At 37.8% G+C, this 20,796-nt stretch overlaps 1 protein-coding gene across 2 annotated transcripts; it reads left to right on the forward strand.

The window, feature by feature from the left end:
* Positions 1 to 571: 571 nt before the first annotated feature.
* Positions 572 to 20,138, forward strand: LOC127228906 (glycine N-acyltransferase-like protein Keg1). Of its 2 annotated transcripts, none has more exons than XM_051194011.1 (6): positions 572 to 633; positions 11,515 to 11,604; positions 12,931 to 13,038; positions 14,673 to 14,799; positions 16,587 to 16,758; positions 19,702 to 20,138. In XM_051194011.1, the coding sequence occupies exons 2-6, from the start codon at positions 11,527 to 11,529 to the stop codon at positions 20,102 to 20,104; spliced, it is 888 nt and encodes a 295-aa protein (XP_051049968.1). In that variant the 5' UTR covers positions 572 to 633; positions 11,515 to 11,526; the 3' UTR covers positions 20,105 to 20,138. The 2 variants fall into 2 exon arrangements, with proteins under 2 accessions (XP_051049968.1, XP_051049969.1); XM_051194012.1 differs by lacking the exon at positions 572 to 633 and adding an exon at positions 661 to 716.
* The last annotated feature ends 658 nt before the right edge of the window (positions 20,139 to 20,796 follow it).

Consider the following 20,796-nt stretch of genomic DNA (forward strand, 5'->3'; position numbering starts at 1 on the left):
TTGCTGATTGCTTAGTCTGCACTACTGTGTGCTGTTTGAGGCACACACAGCCATGAGGCTGAAATATGGAGGAAATTCTCAGCTGCCTTATACATGAGGAGTCTGCTTTGTATGCAAATAGATAAGGAACTCTGCTTTTTACTAATTCCACCCAACACCTCTGGCTTCAATCTTGTTACTGCAGCAGGCAATTGGGAGTGAAGAAATGAACGATATTTTCTTTTTTTTCTTCTTTTTTTTAAATTTATTTTATATAACAAAGTCCAATTAAATGAAAACAATATTTCCTAAACAGTCACATAGCCTTCCTAGTCCTGGCCAGTTGTTTTCCTGTGGGCAGAGAAAACAATGCATAAAAAGCTGAGATCTCAAAATCAGGATCTTAAATTTGCACAGTCATCTTCCTGGGCACACATCAATGGGGAGAACTTGGATACTTCTGACCTTCAAGAAACCCAGAATTTTGTTTTCTCGCTTTCCAGCAAAAAGCAAGGTCCAGAGTACATCTCCACTCTAAAGATTTCTGTAAAACATTTACCAAAACACTGTGAATGCTACCATTTCGGGGGGGGGGGTAACCTGCTGTTTCTTATTTGTTCTGAGGAGGCTCTCTGTGTGGATGCAGATTTATAGGTAAGGGCTTATAGAACAATGGTGATTCCCTATCCTATCCCTCATACAGGGTGGGAAAAATCAAATGTTGGTGGTTTTAGATAGTAAGTACTGATCTTTTTGTGGGTGCATGCACAATGAAAAGGGGGCAATTTATTCAACTTAAGAAGCATACATACTTGCTAATATGTACTAAAGGGAAAATATTTTTTTAATTTTGAGATTATTGTTTGATTACACTATTTCTTTTTTCTTTTTCCTCCCTTCAAACTTTCTATATACATGCTCTCTTTGAAATTCATGGCCTCTGTTTGAAACTAATTTTTATTGCATGTAAATATTTATATAAATACATATTCCTAAATATAACTTGTTCTGTCTGTAAAATGTTCTGTTTGTATCTTATAAAATATGTTTTTAGAGTTGACCATTTGGCAATGGACAAACAATTAGTGTGCTCTTACATGGGGAAGGCAACCTCTTCTGTGCCAAACTTTCCTTCCTGGTCTGTAGTTCTTGGTGTAGTTTTGAGGCCTTGTGGGTTTTTCTCCATCCAGTTTGGTGTGTTCATTGGTGTCAAACTTCTTGAGAGAACATGACAGGTTTCCATTCCAAACAGATAAGCACTATGGAGAGATTGGCTAGTACATTCGGTTAGCAATATTTGTAAAGAAGCATGATGCTCCAGCTCATGTTAATTCAGTCCCTATGGAACAGGGATGCTGGGGAGATGATGATGCCTTTAATTCTTTAGGAGGTAGCCCTTCCATTGGAAAAATACTTGCCAGGAGGGTAAAATATCTCAATAAATCTAAGATGAAATATGCTTATAAATATGAAGAAGAATATAAAGTGATTTCACTGCTAATTGATGTTATCTAACAAAGGAAGCAAACTTAAAAGATTTGGTCTATTTTGCTCACGTGATGAACTATTTGTAAAAATTTTGATGCCGTTTTAATTTATCTTTCTGTATTCATCTATATTCTGATGCATATGAAATGTGCATAAATTCGTGCATAATTGAGATCTGTGGAACACTTTGTTTTATATGTATTATCCTTTTAATATCGTACTTTTCTAGTGGTACATGTGTATCATAATTTTTATTGTAATAGTGCCTTAAAGTAGTGATAGACTGTGGACTTTTGATTATATAATCATCATACTTTGGACTCAATCATTGCAACTTTTTCTTCTATTCCTTAAAGTTTTCGTAAAAATTATTCTTTGAATGAATTTTCTCCAAATTGTTCTACCTAGGTATACTTTCACTAATGGGAAAACTCAATCTGAAGAGTCTTAAAACCATGGTGGGTTTTTCCCATTAACTATGCTAAGACTCCCCATTTCTACAGGCTCTTTAGGTTTCAATCTACACTATCAACTGGACATCATGCTTTTATTATTGTCATTGCATTTGATCATTTATTATTTGTTTATTTGTGTGTGTGTGTGTGTGTGTGTGCCTTCACATTTCTCAAAAACTCTCATGATATTCAGTTTGCTTGAAATATAACAATGCCTGTAATTTTATACCAAATTTACTATGCCTTTTGTTTGTGCCACTCTCAGAAATATTTCTAGAGAAAAAGTCAGATTGACTATAAGGATATTAGTTGCCCACTATTTTGATCCTCTCCAGGGCATTGGAATAAATGTAGGAAACTTTTTGTTTCTTTTATTGAGTGATTAAGTTCTAGATCTACTAGAAGCCTAGAGATTCTGTTATATGCCTTCAAAAAAAAGAATAAATTGTCTTGACCAAAACATAATAGAGTCCAATTAGAATATCCCTGCTATAAGAAATAAAAATGCATATATTAACATATTATAAACGAGTAAGGGAATACTATACAGAAACTACAGACAATAAGAGAATGATAAGAAAATAGCAAAACAAGTAATACTAAATGTTACTTGAAAAACATAGAAACCTACTGCTATAGAGCTTCCTAGGATATAAGTGTATATGAAATGAATCTAAATTGAGTCTCCAAATTATATGGGAGACAGGGCCCCAAATAGATATCATAAGTCATCAAATTAAAATTCCACTGCCAGGACTGCATAACATCTTGTTTAGTTAGTGGCAAAAGGGGTTCCACGGAATCCTGAAATATCACAGGCTATTGCTAAGGCTATTAGTTACTCTCTATATTGTGACGGCAAGGCCATATTGCCAAGGCTTATACTTCCTTATTGCACTGAGCACACAAAAGTTGAGTTGGTGCATAACTAGAAGTTTCATCCTTACTAAATAGTGTCTGTGATATTAGAAAATACTTTTCACACTACTAGAAGAAAAAGGTAATTGTCAAAATCACCCAGCTACAAAGCCTGTAACCTAAAATAGTACCTACCTCCAAGACATACTGGTACAATAATGGCACAAGTATTATGGGAGTAACCAGTCAATTTTTTTTCTTTTTTTAATTTAATTTTATATAACAAAGTCCAATTAAATGAAAACAAACATTTATACACAATATTTGGGAATTTGGGCGTCGTTCTTTCCAAACTACTTCCTGCTGGTAAGGGGCGCTGTCTTGGGGGTTTCGAAGAAGATTCAGATATCCTAGCTGTAGTCTGTAGGGCTGTTTTGTCCAGCTGTTTTGAATGTAGGATCAGCTTGTACTCTGTTTCAGGCGGTCTGGCGTGATCAAACCACATTAGTCTGGAAGGAATCCACATCTTTTCATTTTCTGTGGAAACAAAAATAGAAATCCTTTTTCCCAGTAACTTGTTCTTCAAGTTAAATTTTGGAGTCAAAGCATTTTTTTTAAGTTTATTATTTTACATGTTGATCCCAGTTCCCTCTCCCTCCCTCCCTCCCTCCCCTCCCTCCCTCTCTCCCCTCCAGCCCTCCCTCCCTCCTTCCCTCCCTTTTACCCTCTCTGCCTTCTCATATGCACTCTAAACACCCTCCCATCCCATCCCCCCACCACAATTCCATATGTAGGGGAATGCCATCCAGTTGGGGTCATGTAGATGTGACAGGTCCTGTGAAGTAGGGACTAGGGCTTCTCTCCTGGCTCTAGAATAAGGCAGTTATCCCTCCATGGGGGATATGTTTGCAAAGTCCTTTTGTGCACCAGGGATACATCCTGGCTCCACTGTCTGAGGTCTCTTAGACTGCTTAGTCCTTCTGGCTGAGACCCATATTCAGGGGGGCCCGAGTCAGTCCCCTGCTGGCTTCCCAGCTATCAGTCTAGTGGCCCTTAGCTCCTCCTTGTTCAGGTAAGCTGTCTCTATGTGCTTCTACCGCATGGTCTTGTCCTCTCCATCTGCTTCTGGGTTCTAGTTCGACTTGAGGATTGAGCCTAGTTAGGAATTGAAGATAGGAAAGAGAGAGAGAGACAGAGACAGAGAGAGAGAACATAAAAGAGGGAGCCAATATTGGTTTGAAGATAAAGTTGAACACAAAGAAAGGTCGAGAGAACTACAAGACTGCCCCCAACTAACAATCTCAGCTTCCGTGGAAAGGCTATCATAAATGCCCTTCCCGGAAAGTGAGATCAACAACTAACTTCTCCATTGAGCCCTCAACTAATGCCTGTTAAAAATAGGAGCAAACACCCATATGTAACCAATCAATTTTTAAAATTAGATTTAAGGCCCATTTGTGAAGTGCAACCTATGCTTGATACTGCTATAATGTTCAAGACCCAAAATTAGATAGATCATGAACTTAGCAGAAAACACAATAGTATTATTCTGCTAAAGGAACATAGCAATAAAATGACTCCTAGTGACATACTGCTATACCCATAGATCAGTAGTTTCCTCAACTCACACCATAGAAAGCTCTTCTTGTAGTATATGGCAATTAGCACAGAGACCCAAAACTAGACTACATGCTGAAGATGAAAGATTTTGGAGCTCCCAGTCATAAATGGGACATAGTCATCAAACTCCTCCCTTCAAGACTCAGGGATCTACGTGGAAGAGATCTTAAGAGCCAGAAGGAATTGATGAATCCAAGGCAATGCTATCCTTAGACACAGCAGGACTAATGCACATATGAAGTCACAAAGACTGTGGCAGCATCTCAAGACTTATATAGGGTTAGGTAAGGGGGGGATGGAGTCCCTTCAGAGAGACAGGGAAGTGCAGTGAACACAAGGTCCCACCTCCAACCAAGGAGCTAGCTATCAGAAAATGACAGCCTCTTTCAAAAGTAAAATCAACTTTCTCCAAGGAAGTGTCACTGCGTATATTAACTGTGAAAAACAAGCTCCCTGGTATTTTTGTAGAACTTTTGTTTCCTTTTGGCATTTTTTTATTGTTTTATTGCCTTTTTTAAAAATTCACTTTTGTTTTCTGTTTGTTTTTTTATTTTTGTTTCTTGCTTTTTTAAAGAGAGAGAATATAAAGTTGAGTGTGTAGGGAGGTGGGAAGGATTTGGAAGGAATTGTTGGAGAGGAAACATGATTAAAATATGTTGCATGAATAATAGTTTTTAATAAAAAAAAAGGAAGAAAAATTGGGCTTCCCTGGGTCTGTAGCTACAGAGGGATAAAAGCTACCATGCAGCTGCATTGAACTGAACTCATATCCTGTGTACAACAAGTGCTCTTAACTGTTGAGAATCATTTCTCCAGACCCAATACCTTAGCTCTATACTTTTCTTTGAGTTAGGGTTTCTCTGTGGATCCCTGGCTGTCTTGGAACTTGCTCTGTAGACCAGGCTAGCCTCATACTCAGAGATCTACCTGCCTATGCCCCCCAAATAATGAGATTAAAGGTGTGTGCCACCACCACTATCTGACAGTCCTAAGTATTTTTAAGGATACCTCTTCCTTGTCCCATTACTTTTATTAATAGCTATTTTATTCAGTTATTAATAGTTATTGTTATTGTGTACTTACATTGTGAGAAATCTATCTTTTAACTCTAGGAGGACTTACCTATTTTTTAAAATAATATTTTCACTTATTCTTTGAAGTTTTGACACCTATGTGCAATGCATGTTTTTTCTCTTTCTGTTTAAAAATTTTTCATTTTACATACCAACCCTAGCTCCCCCTCTCTCTCCTTCTCCTGCCCCCCAACACATCCCTTTCCCACCCCTCATAGACTCCTCAGAGGTGGTAAGGTCTTCCTTGGGGAATCAACCAAGTTTGGCTTACAATGTTGAAGCAGGACCAAGCCACTCCCCCCTGTATCAAGGCTGAGCAAGGTATCTCACCATAGGGAATGGGCTCCAAAAAGCCAGTTAATGTACCTGGGATAGGTCCTGGTATCAATGCCAGGGCCCCCCACCCCAGCAAATCAAACCACATACCTGACCCACATTCAGAGGGTCTAGTGTGGTCCTATACAGGTTCCCCAGCTGTCAGTCCACAGTCCATGAACTCCCACTAGCTTGGGTCAGTTGTCTCTGTGGTTTTCCCCAGCATGGTCTTGATCCTCCTTGATTCATCTTCCTTCTCTTCAACTGAACTTCAAGAGCTCAGCCCATTGCTTAACTGTAGGTCACTGCATCTGCTTCAATCAGTTACTGGGTGTAGGTTCTATGATAAAAATTAGGGTAGTCACTAATCTGATTAAAGGGCAGGGCCCATTTAGACACCCTCTCCTGGTCCCACTGCCAGTAGCCCCACAGACTGCCCAAACCACACAACTGTCACTCACATTCAGAGGACCTAGTTTGGTCCTATGCACGTAATCCTGCTGTCAGTCCAGAGTCAGTGAGCTCCCATTAGCTCACGTCAGCTGATTCTGTGGGTATCCCCAAAGTGCTTGACCCCTTTGCTCATATTATTGTTCCTCCCTCCCTTTGACTGGTTGTGGATCTCTGCATCTGTTTCCATAAGTTGCTGGATGAAGGTTCTATGATGATAATCAGGTAGTCATCAATCTGATTAAAAGGGAAGACCAGTTCAGGCACCTTCCCCACTAATATCCAGAGTCTTAGCTGGGGTCATGATTTTGGATTTCTGGGATTTTCGTTAGTGTCAAGATTCTCACTAGCCCCATAATGACTCCCTCAATCAAGATATCTCTTTCCTTTCTCTCTCTGTCCTTCTTGTATCTCAACTATCCTGTTCCCTCATGTTATCCTCCACACACCCCTTTTACCCTCCCTTTCCTCCTTCTGCTTTCCCTTCTCCCCAAAGCATGCTCCCATTTTTTTTTTCAGGAGACCTTATCTATTTTCTCTTCACAGGGGGAACAAGGTATGTCTCTCTCAGTGTTCTTGTTACCTAGTTTCTCTGGGGTTATGGACTATAGGCTGATTATCCTTTGCCTTACATCTAATATCCACTTATAAGTGAGTACATGCTGTGTTTGTCTTTTTGAGACTATGTTACTTCAAATTGGGATGGGTTTTTCTAATTACATCTATTTGCCTGAAAATTTTATGATGTCATTGTTTTTTTGTTTTTTGTTTTTTTTTTTTTTGTTTTTTTTTTTTTTTTTTTTTGGTGAGTAGTACTCCATTGTGTAAATGTATCACATTTTCTTTATCCATTCTTTGGTTGAGGGGAATCTAGGTCATTTTCAGATTCCGGCTATTGTGAATAATACTGCTTTGAACACAGTTGAGCAAATGTCCTTATGGTATGAGTGTTTACTCTTTGGGTATATGCCTATGAGTGGTATTGCTCGGTCATGAGGTAGACTGAGTCCAAATTTTCTGAGAAACTGCCATACTGATTTTCAAGTTTGCACTCCCACTAGCAATAGAAGTATTCCCCTTATTCAACATCCTCTCCAGTAAAAGCAGTCATCAGAGATTTTGATGTTGGCCATTCCGACAGGTGTTGGAGTGTATCTCAGAGTTAAAACAACTATCTAATGACTAAGGATATTTATCAATTAGTTAAGTGTCTTTTGGCCATTTGAGATTCTGCTGTTGAGAGGTTTCTGTTTGGATCTGGACCTCATTTTTTAATTGTATTATTTGGTATTTTACTGTCTAGTTTCTTGACTTCTTTATATATTTTCAAGAGCAGTCCTTTGTTAGGGGTAGGGTTGGTGAAGATCTTTTTCCATTCTGTGGGCTCTCATTTTGTCTTATTGACTGTATTCTGTGCTTTACAGAAGCTTCTCAGTTTTAGGAGATTCCATTTATTAATTGTTTCTCTGAGTCTGTGCTACTGGTGTTATATATAGGAAGTGGTCCCTTATGTCTATGCCCTCAAGGCTACTTCCTATTTTCTCTTGTATCAGGTTCAGTGTAATTATGTCTTTGATCCATTTGGACTTAAGTTTTGTGCATAGGGATACATATGGATCCATTTGCATTTTTCTACATGTTGACCTCCACTTATGCCAGCACCATTTGTTGAAGATGCTTTTTCTTTTCCATTGTACAATTTTGGCTTCTTTGTTAAAAATCAGGTGTTCATGGGTGTGTAGACTAATATCAGGGTCTTCAATTTGATTCCATTGGTCCATCTATCTGCTTTTATGCCAATATTAAGCTGTTTTTATTACTGTATCTTTATAGTAGAGCTTGAAGTCAGGATTGGTGATGCCTCCAGAAGTTCATTTATTATACAGAATTGTTTTTAGCTATTCTGGGTTCTATGTTTTTTCATGTGAAGTGGGTATTGTTCCTTTGATGTCTGTAAAGAGTTGTGTTGGGATTTTGATGGGGAGTTCATTGAATCTGTAGACTGCTTTTGGTAAGATTACCATTTTTACTATGTTGATTCTACCCATCCAAGAGCATGGTAGATCATTTTCTGATAACTTCTTTAATTTCTTTCTTCAAAGACTTAAAGTACTTGCCATACAGGTATTTCACTTGTTTGGAGTTACCCCAAGATATTTTATGTTATTTATGGTTATTGTAAAGGGTGATGTTTCTCTGATTTCTTTATCAACCCATTTATGATTTGTATATAGGAGGGTTACTGATTTTTTTTTTTTTTGAGTCAATCGTATACAACATATTTTGAACTTAACCATTTCCTACTACCTTCTTCTAATTCCCTGGGGGGAAACCCTCCTGTTTATCTCATGACACTTTTAAAGTTAAAGTTTAAAGGCTCTTGAGTCAAATTAGTGCTGAATGAGTGTGTGGCCATCCACTGGGACATGGGAGACCTACCAGTGTCCACATTTCCAAACAGAAACTATTTCTTTCACTTAGCAGCTTTTAACTGCCAATAGCTCATCAGTCAGGAGTGGGCCCCAAGAGACCATTATCCCATCCATGTTAAAATTTTAAAATATTTAAAACTTTTCAAATTCACAGCTGTGATTCCCATGGGGGAAAATAGAGTTTAGTAAATAAAGCCTGAAAAAAAGTATGAGCTTTCTATGCAGTTCAGTGGGACAAGAGAATGAAATAAACAGAAAAGGGCAAAGGGAAATAACTTACACACACACATACCTTGTCATTGATCATAAATGCAAGTTTAAAATAATCTTCAGATTAATAGTAGTAGTAGCAAATACTAGACCTAATATGTTAGAACACTAAATTCATAACATGTAGGGCTAATTGTATAATAATGAGTAGATAATAAATGTTTTAACTCTTATAATTTATTCACAATATCACCCAAAGAATTAAATAAGTATAAATAAAATATAAAATTAGGAGACCCTATGCCTAAACAGAGGCCACACACTGACTGCTAGAATGCAGGCAGGCTGCCTGCCTACAGACCCCCTACTAACACCACAGGCTCACACACTGATAGTGGGAGACTTTAACATTCCACTTTTACCAAAGAAGGACAGGTCATACAATCAAAACCTAACCAGGGAAAAATACTGGAGCTAACAGATGTTATAAACTAAATGGATCAGATGTCTACAGAACATTTACCTAAACTCAAAAGAATATTCCTTCTCAGCACCACACAGAACCTTCTCCAAAACTGATCACATACTTGGTCACAAAGCAAGTCTCAACAGATTCAAGAAAATGAAATAACCTCCTGCATCCTACCAGACCACCATGGATTTCATCAACACAGAAACAAAAAAGTCTACAACCTTATGGAAACTATCTCTTATGAACAACTCTCTACTAAATGAAAACTGCATCGAGACACAAATAAAGAATCTCTAGAATTCAATAAAAATGAGTGCACAACATAGACAAACTTAAGGGATACAATGAAAATTGTGGTAAGAGGAAAGTTCATCGCATTAAGTGCCTACATTTTAAAAAACTGGGAGAGATTAGTGAACAGTACACCTGAAACCTTTCAAATAAAAAGAAACAAGCAAATCCAAGAGGAATGTATGGGAGCAAAAAAATCAAACTGAGGGCTAAAATCAATAAAATAGAAACAAAGAGAATAATAGAAAGACTCAATGAAATGGAGAGTTGTATCTTTGAGAACATCTACAAGACAGAAAATTCTTTATCCAAATGAACCAAAAGATATAGAGAGAATATCCAAATTAACAAAATTAGAAATGAAACGGGGGACATAAAAACAGATACCAAGGAAACCCAAACAATCATTAAAAACCTGTACTCCACAAAATTGAAAAATCCAAAAGAAATGTATAATTTTTTCCATAGATACCATTTACCAAAGTTAAATCAAGATTAGATAAACAATTTAAATAGACATATAGTAACACCTAATGAAATAAAAAGTTATTGTAAGTCTCCCAACCAAAAAGAAGGAGAAGGAGAAAGAGAAGAAGGAAGTAAGAAAAGGAGAAAGAAAAAAAGAAAAGTCCAGAGTGAATGGTTTTTAGCACAGAATTCTACCAGAATTTCAAAGAAGAGCTAATGCCAATACTCCTCAAAGTATAAACAGAAAGAACATTGCCAAGTACATTTTATGAGGCCACAGTCACCCTAATATCCAAACCACACAAAGATTCAAAGGAAACAGAATTATATACTTATTTTCTTTATGAGTATAGATGCATAAATACTTTTTAAAATACAAAACAAATCTAAGAACACAACAAGAAGATCATCCACCATGCCCAAGTAGACTTCATCCCAGAGATATATGGGCCATTCTACATATGAAAACTAATCTATGTAATCCATCATATGAACAAACTGACAGAAAAAAAAATCACATTATCATTTCATTAGATGCCCCCCGCAAAAAAAAAAAAAAAAAAAACTTTGAAAAAAATCCTATACCTCTTAATAATAAAAGTTTTGAAAATATACTTTAAAATAATAGAGGCAATTTATAGCAAGCTTGTAGCCAATGTCAAATTAAATGGAAAGAAACTCAAAGCAAGCCCAGTAAGATTAGGAACAAGACAAGGTTGTCCATAGTCTCCATATACATTCAATATAGTACTTGAAGTTCTAGCTAGAGCAGTAGACAAATGAAAAAGATCAAGGGGATATAAGTTGAAAATGAAGAAGTCAAAATATTACTATTCACAGGTGATGTGATAGTATATATAAGTGACCCCAAAAATTCTTCCAGGAAACTCCTACAGCTGATATATACCTTTAGTAGCATAGTGGCTGCATATGACTACAAAATCATATGACCTAAAAAGATATGAGGAAAAGCTTGTGTATATCCAGGTCCTACTGCTTAGCATTGCTATGGTCTGAATGTTTGTGCCTCTCCAAGGGTCCTATATTGGAGGTCTCATCAATATGATAGGTAATAGAAGGAGCTGAAGTCCCTTGGAAGGCGATTGTGTCATTTTTTTCACATGTTATGGATATTCAGATGTCTTCATAGGTTAAGCTCCAGAGAGCAAGCCTACTACTTTCATCCCAAAAAGGCACAACTAGAAGGTGTACCTAACAGGTAGAAAGCAGAGTTCCATAGGATAAGAAACATACCAGTGTCTTGAGCATAGACTTCTGTGGGAGAAATAAATTCCTGATGTTATGAGCCTGTGAGTCCTAATTTTTAGAGGCCTTCTGGACATGCTGTATAAAGTATTTTCCCTCTCCTGACTTGCTATTGTCTCTGCTATTTTTCATCTAAGGTATCAGAAGAGATGTTCTATTTACAGGGTTCTCAGATGCTTCAGCTTCTGGAAAACTCCCTGAGGAAGCACCTCCCTGAGTCCTTAAAGGTGAGAGTAGAACATTCTCAGAGTAACTGTGGACCACACCTTGCTATGGCAGAGGAGGGACAGAGATGAAGACACATAGCACTGACACCATGGCTTTTCTCTCACATATGCTTATCCTACCAGAGTAGAAAGATGTCTCAATAACGTCACTTACCCAATATTTTAAAAAGCAAGTTACTGCTCCCTACTGACTAAACACATGTCACTGTTTACTTGCAAAGGATACTTCACAATTTTTGTGAGACCCTATCACAAAATGAAAGCTTGAAAGAAAATTGGAGATATAGGTCCATAATAGTGTTTGCCTAGCTGATGCAAGGTCCTAGTTTTAACTGCCAAAAGGGGAAAAAAAAAAGAATTTTCCTAACTCTTAAATAACTAATCACTATTTACTTGAAATCATGTTAGATATCAAGTAATATGGAATCTTATCTTATTTAAATTTTGCTTTAGTTGTGTTCATGAGGTGGCTCTATCAGGGAAAATTTTTTTTTAAACTATAAAATAAATTAGAATGCGGATCATCATATGCCTTTTGTAGCATATATTTTTTCAATGAAGCAAGACTTAATGTACAAGAATTTCCAGTTCTCTTTTTAAGTATCACATAACTCACTACATAATTTTCTGTGAACTAGGATTTGACCTATAACATTTTCTCAGAAGAGATGAAGTAAAGTTATCTGTCATAAAATATACAAGTGACACAGAAGCCAAATTTTAATAAATTGGCATTGGACTCACTGTATAATCCCAGGCAGCCCTTGAATTTTCAGCCTTACTGCCTCATCATCCCTATTAGCTGAGATATCAGTTATGTATCACTAAGCCTGACTAAATCTTAACTTAGAGGAGAAACAACAGTCCGCACACATCAACAGCCAGACGACATAGACCTAAGAATGGCGTAGTGTGGATCTTAAAACAACAATCACCAAAATGCTTTAAGGAGTAGTATGGAAAACATTTGCAATGAGTGGAAAACATTTCTGGAATGTCTTTGCTTCATAAAATTTGTTCTGTGCATGAAAAAAAAGAAATCCATGAAAACATTCTATTAGATTTTACAGCAGGGAAATTCATGAGTTTACTCATAGATTGCATCATTCTTTATATTTTGTTTCTTTAATGTTGTTGGAATAAGCAACTAGATCCTAAAAACCATTTGAAAGATTCATCTATTACATCTTTCTAACAAAAAATGTAATTTCATAGTAATTGTTCTTGTTCTAGTCAAATATATTATTTCCATATAGAGAAAACTCTATATAGAGTTTTCTAACTCTTTGTAATGTGGTGACATTCCTACTGTGTTGAAATATTTAGGCTTATGGGACTGTCTTCCACATGAATCGGGGAAACCCATTCAAGGTCAAGGCTCTGGTGGACAAGTGGCCTGATTTTAATACTGTTGTTATTCGACCCGAGGAGCAGGTAAGTTGCAATATAAAATAAGTATGTCTGTATCTCCACATTTCTCACATTCCTAGCATGTGTCTGGCTATATGGTAGATGCCACAGCCTACTCATATCCTGAGAAATAGTAATAGAAGTGAAGTGTAATATTGTCAACCAATACCTTGCCTGAAGAATAACACAGAAAAGTTCACAAAATTATATAATGCTATAAAATGAACAAGAAGGGAACTACACAAAGATATAGTAATAACCCAAGGAGAATGTTAACTAAAGGTGCAGACCGTACACTTTCACCCTCATCTTTGCTTTTGTTTTGCTTGGCAGCACTGGCTGATTTGAACAGCAAGCATAATTTATCACTTCATTATTTCTTACACCTTGTTTGTTGGATTTAGAGACAGCTGATGGAAAGTAACATCAACTTAAGATCATGTGGAGACAAAAAAGAATAGTTTGATCTTTTATTGTCAACATTAAAACATTTCCTGGGGGCTGGAGAGATGGCTCAGTGGTTAAGAGCACTTGCTGCTCTTGCAGAGAAGCAGAGAATCAGGATTTGGTTCCAGGCACCCATGTGGTGGCTGTCAACTGTCAGTAACTCCAGTTATATGGAATCTGACATCCTCTTCTGGTGTCTGAAGGCATGCCCATAAAATAAAAATAAGTAAGTCTTTATAGAAAAGGATATTTCCTAAGCTATGTTTGTGTATTGTAACAAGGTAGTTCTATTGTCAACTATTATCCTAGGGTAAAACAAATTTCCAGTTCATCTCACTCGGTTACAACTACTCATTGTAATGTTGGCTTCCCATTGAGATGTGCTCTGCCTCTATATCAGCTATCTCCAACAAAGTCAATAAAAGAAGGTAGAAAAGGGGATGGCTACAGGTGGTTAATGTTACAAGGAAAGAATCAAGAGTTTGGTCGTGATTCCAAGTGGAAAATTTTTGCTAATGTGAATGTTGAAGATGACTTAAATATTTTATAAGGCATAGCAAGAGAATCAGTAGTTTGATCTACAGTATCATTATACAGTATACAAAATATTACATAATATTTCATTAAAATTAGAGGAATAAAAGTATTCAGTGGAAGTCTATTTCTGTGATATGTTCTTTGATATTTAAGTAGTCCCATTATGGGTTTGTAAACTTGTTCAGAGTGCGCGCGCACACACACACACACACACACACACACTCATTGTTTGTTTCAGGAGTTCGTCACTTACTTAATAATAGTGATTTTTGAAGGACTGTCCTACTCATTAGCTTTATCATTGGTTTCCTATGTGTACATGTATATTCTAATTCTGTTTTCATTATAGACTTTAATACCAGAGTATCATAGCCCAGAGCAAGGGGTAATCCTTTAGCTAAATATTTTGCTTTGAGTTTGTTATTTTGATTCTTCTAAATGAATTTTGTAACACTGTACTTTCCCTTGAACTGGGATAATATTTTTCAGGGTGCTTTTACTTTGAATTGAGTCAAGCCTTTTTATCTTGATTTTACATTGTAAATAATTACAACATAAATGCACAGGAAGCATTACTGTTGATGTTTTCAAATCTCACAATGTAACTGGGTACCAATATAACCAAACACCACACCACCCACAAACATTTTTGTGTATTCTTTTTTCTAAAACAGGACATGGTAGATGACCTTGACCACTACATCAACACTTATATAATATACTCCAAGGATCCCATGAACTGCCAGAAGTTCCTTGGTTCATCAGAAGTCATTAACTGGAAACAACATTTACAGATTCAAAGTAAGAGAACCTGGGTATGTGGAGGCTATTGTTACCTCCTGTGTACACTTGGTGGAAGTCACTATTCCTTTTGAACAGGTACTTTACATGCCACACAAATTTTTGCACCACCTCCAAATGGAACTCTTAAGAGCTTTAGTGTTGCCAGGCAGTGGTGGTGCACTCCAGAGGCAGAGCCAGGAGGATCTTTGTGAGTTCGAGGCCAGCCTGGTCTACAGATTAAGTGCCAGGACATCCAGAGATACACAGAGAAACCCTGTCTGGTAAGAGCTGCAGTGTTTAAGGTTCACAAAGGAAATTTCTTACCACCTCTTGAGATTTATTTTTTAGTATGCCCATATTTTATTTAGGAACATAAATATGAGAGCAATGTATCTTACCATTCCATCTATGTTTTATTACATTGTCACATTTTCAAAAGAATGTTTTGGTAAACAAGACTGTCTTCTGGAGTTACATGATCTAAGACTGAAACCTGGCTGAGCCAGTTATTAGCTGTGTAGTAAAAGCTAGGTCACTTCTGCCATGGAGACCAAAGTTTTTGTGAGGAAAACATGATTATAATACTTTTCAAAACATAGAGTCCTTAAGTATTAAATGAGACATTTAATGGAAACTTCTTAGGAATCACCTATCTAGTTGTGTAGAATTTCAAATTTCCTCAATATCGATCCAAAATGACAATTATTTTAGCTTACAATTGTATGTGTAGGAAATTTGGATTGGGCTCAGCTAGGTGGCTCTGCTGGTCTCACCTAGATTCATACATATGGACTCAGTCACCTGGAGGGTTATTTGTGGGCTAGCAGGAATAGGCTCATCATGATCCCAAGCCTGGTATTTCATAACACTGTGCCAACTCTGAATTTCAGGGATGGAAATTGATTGGGTGACATGTGAATGTCACAGGATCAGGAACAGAAAGTGAAAGTCAACTTCAGTGCACTCTTTGAATCATGTTTACTAGATCACCCTCTTCCCACGAGTCTCAACAAGGTTTATGAGGGAACCAAAGTCAAGACATGGTGAAGGAAGTCATATCAGTGTAATTGAAAGGAACTGAGAACTGTATAGTAACATTTTAATGGATCGAATACATAGACTTTGTCCATTCAATGTCAGTTACCTTGCTTCTAACTCGTCTTCTTTGGTAGCTATAACTGGACTCTTAAGTATTCAGGGTTTGTGACACCATCTGTTGTTCTTTTGCTGCAGCTAATGCCTAAGAAACACAAACATGAGACTCAGCACTCACGTGGAGTTTATTGAGAGAAGGGAGAGAAAGAGGGGGTAGCTGGTGGCCAACCGAAAGCAGGAGAGAGAGAGAGATAGAGAGAGAGCAGGGGGGCAAGAGAGGAACCAGAGAGAGAGCAAAGAGAGAAAGAGAGGAAACAGAGAGTGACCAGAGAGAGAAGCCAGAGAGAGAGAGAGAGAGAGAGAGAGAGAGAGAGAGAGAGAGAGAGAGGTGGGACACTTGCTTTAAAAGAGGCTTGCGCATGCGTAACTGGCCGCCAGGTAAAGCTGTTGTAGGGATTGACATGGCCATGAGCATCCCGCCCATCGTCGGGGCGGGGGTCAGCTGGCTGCTAGTTCCTAACACCATCCAAAACTTAGGTTTTAAAAAAACATGGAAGGGATATCATCTCTATCATATTAAGCCTGTCCATTATTTAATACAAGACTTGATGATTCTATGTTCATATTCCCTTTGGTTCCACTGGACAGCCTTTCCTGAAAGTTAAGATGAATAACGGTATGTCATTTGTTTCCTCATTTTCTCCATCGAGGTTCACAGTCAAGCCTGGACAAAGTGATAGAACATCTTGGAGCCATTAATTTGGGCAAGGTCAAGCATACGCAATGCTTTCTCTACATGATATTTGACACAGCAAAGAAACTGCTTCCTTCTTTGGTGGATACCAAGAACTTAGTACACAGCAGTGACAAGCCCAAGCCCATGTAAGTGTTTCAGAAGCAGTTCTGCACCATTAATTCTCTTAGTAGTGACATATTTCCTGTGTTAGATTTCCAAGGTGATCATTAAATGTCACCTTAAAACATGGGGCTAGTTGGCCAGTAGTGGTGCATGCCTTTAATTCCAGCCCTTGGGAGGCAGAGGCAGGCAGATCTCTGTGAGTTCAAGGCCAGCTACAAAAGCTAGTTACATACAGAAAATCTTCCAAAGCCACAAGGAACCCCTGTCTTGAATTCCCCCCAAAACAAAACAAACAAACAAAAAACACTGGGCTAAAATCAAAGCACATGTGATCTATCATTGATTTGGAGTCTAGGTAAAAGACTTGACTTGAGCAGGGCTATGTTACATTGGAATCCACAGAACAGAATTTCTTCTGATCTCCCCTAACACCCACTGCCATTCCAGGACTACCTTGGCTTTGGGACACATTGACTCACTCACAAAAACACTTTCACATGGCCTTCTTTATCATCTGTGTCTTTTCCATTTGTTGTGAGGACACTTATCAACAGATGTGGGATCCACTGAATGATTGGGATAAGTTTATACTGAAGTCCTAAACTTGTTTACGCAAAGATTCCTTTTCTAAGCAAAATTATCTGCATAAAGGGCTGGCAAGATGGCTCAGCAGCTAAAGGTGCTAGCTGGCAAGTCTGATTACCTGAATTAAACCCTGGGACCTACCTGATGAAGAAGATGGCCAACTCCAAAAAGTTGTTCTCTGATTTTCACACAGGACTATGCACCATCCAAATAAATAAACAAGTGAATAAATAAATAAATGCAATTAAAATTTTAATTGCTTATACAATTTGAATGTGGGTTACGGTTTAACCTGCCATGCCCTCTGCTAGTTTTTGCCCTGGTAACTATATAACAAATATTCTGCAGAGTAGCTATCTAGTCACAATAAAATTTAAGTTAAGACCATGTCTCTCTCCTGCTTTCAGAATTAATTTCAGGGCTTCCTGACATACTTTTAAATATTTCTGAACTTCTCAGCCTTCTAAGAGGAATTTTCATCTACCTCTCAGACCTTATATTTTATCTTGTTTATTCACTCCGAAGCTTCTAGCCTTTGTTAAAAAAAATTACAAGTTCATATTAAAAGCATGAACTGTCTTGTAAACATGAGTCTAAAATCAGAGGTTGAGTTATTCTTTCAAATGAAGTGCTCTAATGGAGGTAATCTAAAGAGGATGAGGTTGATTTAATAGATTGAGAAAAGCTAAAATAACACAAACAAAACATTGTTATTTCAATGTTATTTCTTATGTAAAATAAGAAAGAAAGGTAACATTAGAATTTGATATATTGGTTAACTTCAGGTTACTTCAAGTTAATAATTTTGGTAAGGATTAAAGCAAAGAGAACCTCATTCGTATTTTTATCTGTCTATTTTGCTAGATTGCTTTCTCTTTCTCCCTCTGCCTCTCAGAAAGTCAATTAACAATCTACTATTGGTTTAGTGACATAAAATATCTATTCGAATAATTTCATGCTGTTTTTAGTGTTGAAACTTAATGCAGAAGTTAATGTACAGTGATGTTATGCCATAACTTTACTACCATTTCTACTTGACCTTCATGAGATCAGACTTCTAATATTATCTCCTCTCTGTCAATGTGTCTCTCTTCTATGCAGACCAATCTTTTCACTAATTTTGTTGTTTTCTAGATCTGTTCACAAATTACCTCAGCAGAGTCCTAGAGGAAAAATCACCCTTGCACAGGACTCGGGTTTATTTTACTCAGAGTACTTCTGAGTATTTGAAACTAGGTAATTTATTCTACAGCCTTGATGTCTGACTCATCCTCTAACAACAAGGAAAACCCTGCAAGAGCTGGGATTGTCAGTAGCTGGCACACAGTGGGTTTTAAACAAATATTTTTTCAGTGAATTTTCTGCATAGAACAACTGGAATAATAAAAATATTCTAGTAAAATATGTTAATAGGTTTCATATTGTCCCCATTTTTGTTTAATGTAATGCAGAATAGAACCAAAAACTGAAGAGTATGATTTGAGGATGTTCAACCTTACAACCCTCTGTGAAGTTTTCTACCTGAAAGAACCATGTTCTCTATGTATATTACATTGTAACCTGGAGAACACTCCCATCTAGAAGCTTCTGGGAACTTTTGTCCTGCTATGAGCTAGAGGACAGCCTAACCTCTTGACAGAAAGCAGAATCCAGAATAGCTTCCTCAGCACATGGATGACAGAACCTGTAACTGGAGTTGAAGTAGAGTGCCTAGATCTACCTCCATAGCTCATTCCAAAATGACTCCTGAAGCCTTCTCACACCACTGCAGATGTCTTCAGAAATCGGGACCCAGTGACAAGGACCATCTTCATTCCACATTGCTGCCCTTCTTTGCATTTGACTTTATCTTTTGTGCTCCACAGTGCCTAAGGACCACAAGATACCAAAGTCTATGATTCTGAACTGGGGCTTTTCTGCTTGCTACATTTGTTTTTAGAAAGCTTGCTTGTCTGCAAAACTGTTTCCTTTTTCATGAAACGAGACTGATCATATTTGAACTCCCTAACTGAAAGATCATATTTGAACTCTCTAACTAGAAATATAATGGTCACAGGTAGATAAACTGGGAATGTTACCTGGAGCATTTTATTACCTGTTGGCATGGAATCTGAGCCCACATCACACTGACTTGTTAGTCTACAATGCAAGTTGCTTCTTAGCCCTGTTCACTAGATGAGGAAATTACAAAAGGTGAAGAGTAATTAATCAGTAGACTCACGCACACCATGTTGATAGGAACTCAGGCAATCTGGCTACAGAGAACACAATCTTAGATATTCTACTTTTTTGCCTCTTAGGGCAATGTAGGGGGAAATAAATAAAATTATTCATAGCCTATGTGATTAAGGACTGCTTTTTTTTTCTGTTTTTCTCAATAGTAACAAAGAGATGTTCAAATTCACCTCCCTGGATGTTCCACATGCTGCATTGGTGAACAGCATCTGGCATTTTGGTGGCAATGAGAGAAGCCAGAAGTTCATTGAGCGCTGTATCCACACCTTCCCCAGCTTCTGTATTATGGGGCCAGATGGGACCCCTGTGTCCTGGAGCCTGATGGACCACACTGGAGAACTGAGAATGGGAGGCACCTTGCCTCAGTACCGGAGCCAGGGTCTCATTTACCATATTGCTCGCCACCAGATTCACACTCTAGGAAATCTTGGCTTCCCCATGTATGCACATGTGGATAAATCTAACTTCACAATGCATAGAGTGTCTGCCATGCTGGTTCATGTCCGCATGCCCTGTGACTGGAATCAGTGGAACTATGTGCCTCTATAAGGCTGGGAAAGAATGGTGAGGGGACCATGCTTGTACATGGAGAAATGGCTGAGTGAACAGAGAGAAGTAATAAGTAGTCATTAGGTGGGGGAGGGGGTTCTAGAAAGCAGGGGTACATCATGAACTGCACATACTGTTTCTCTGTCTTCACAATGTTCATGCATGCAATTCTGTTTCCTCTTCATGCAAAAGGTAACATTCTCCTGTTCCAATTCTGTTACAGGGCCCACTTTCTCAGGATCCCTCTAACACAGTGGCCCTTAATCTTAACACTGTGACTCTTTAATACAGTACCTCATGTTGTGGAGATCCACAACTGTAAAATTATTTTTGTTGCTACTTCAAAACTATATTTTTGCTACTGTTATGAATCATAATGTATATATCTGAGTTTCCTGATGGTCTTAAGCGACCCCTGTGAAAGTGTCACTCAACTCCAAAATGAGTCACAATCCACAGGTTGAGAACACCTCTCTAATACATTTAGCTGAATTGTATTCTTTTCTGTTTTGCTTTGCTGGCTTTTGATCCGTGCCCATTAGCCAGTAGGCTTGTTTTGTGCCCTGCCCCACTACACACACACACACACACACACACACACACACACACACACACACACACACACACACACTCACTCACACACTCACACACACCTCCTCTGGATTTCTGTAGTTTTTCTTTTATTGGCTGAA

This window comes from Phodopus roborovskii, unplaced genomic scaffold (assembly GCF_943737965.1).
Source record: "Phodopus roborovskii unplaced genomic scaffold, PHOROB, whole genome shotgun sequence".
NCBI lineage: Eukaryota > Metazoa > Chordata > Mammalia > Rodentia > Cricetidae > Phodopus > Phodopus roborovskii.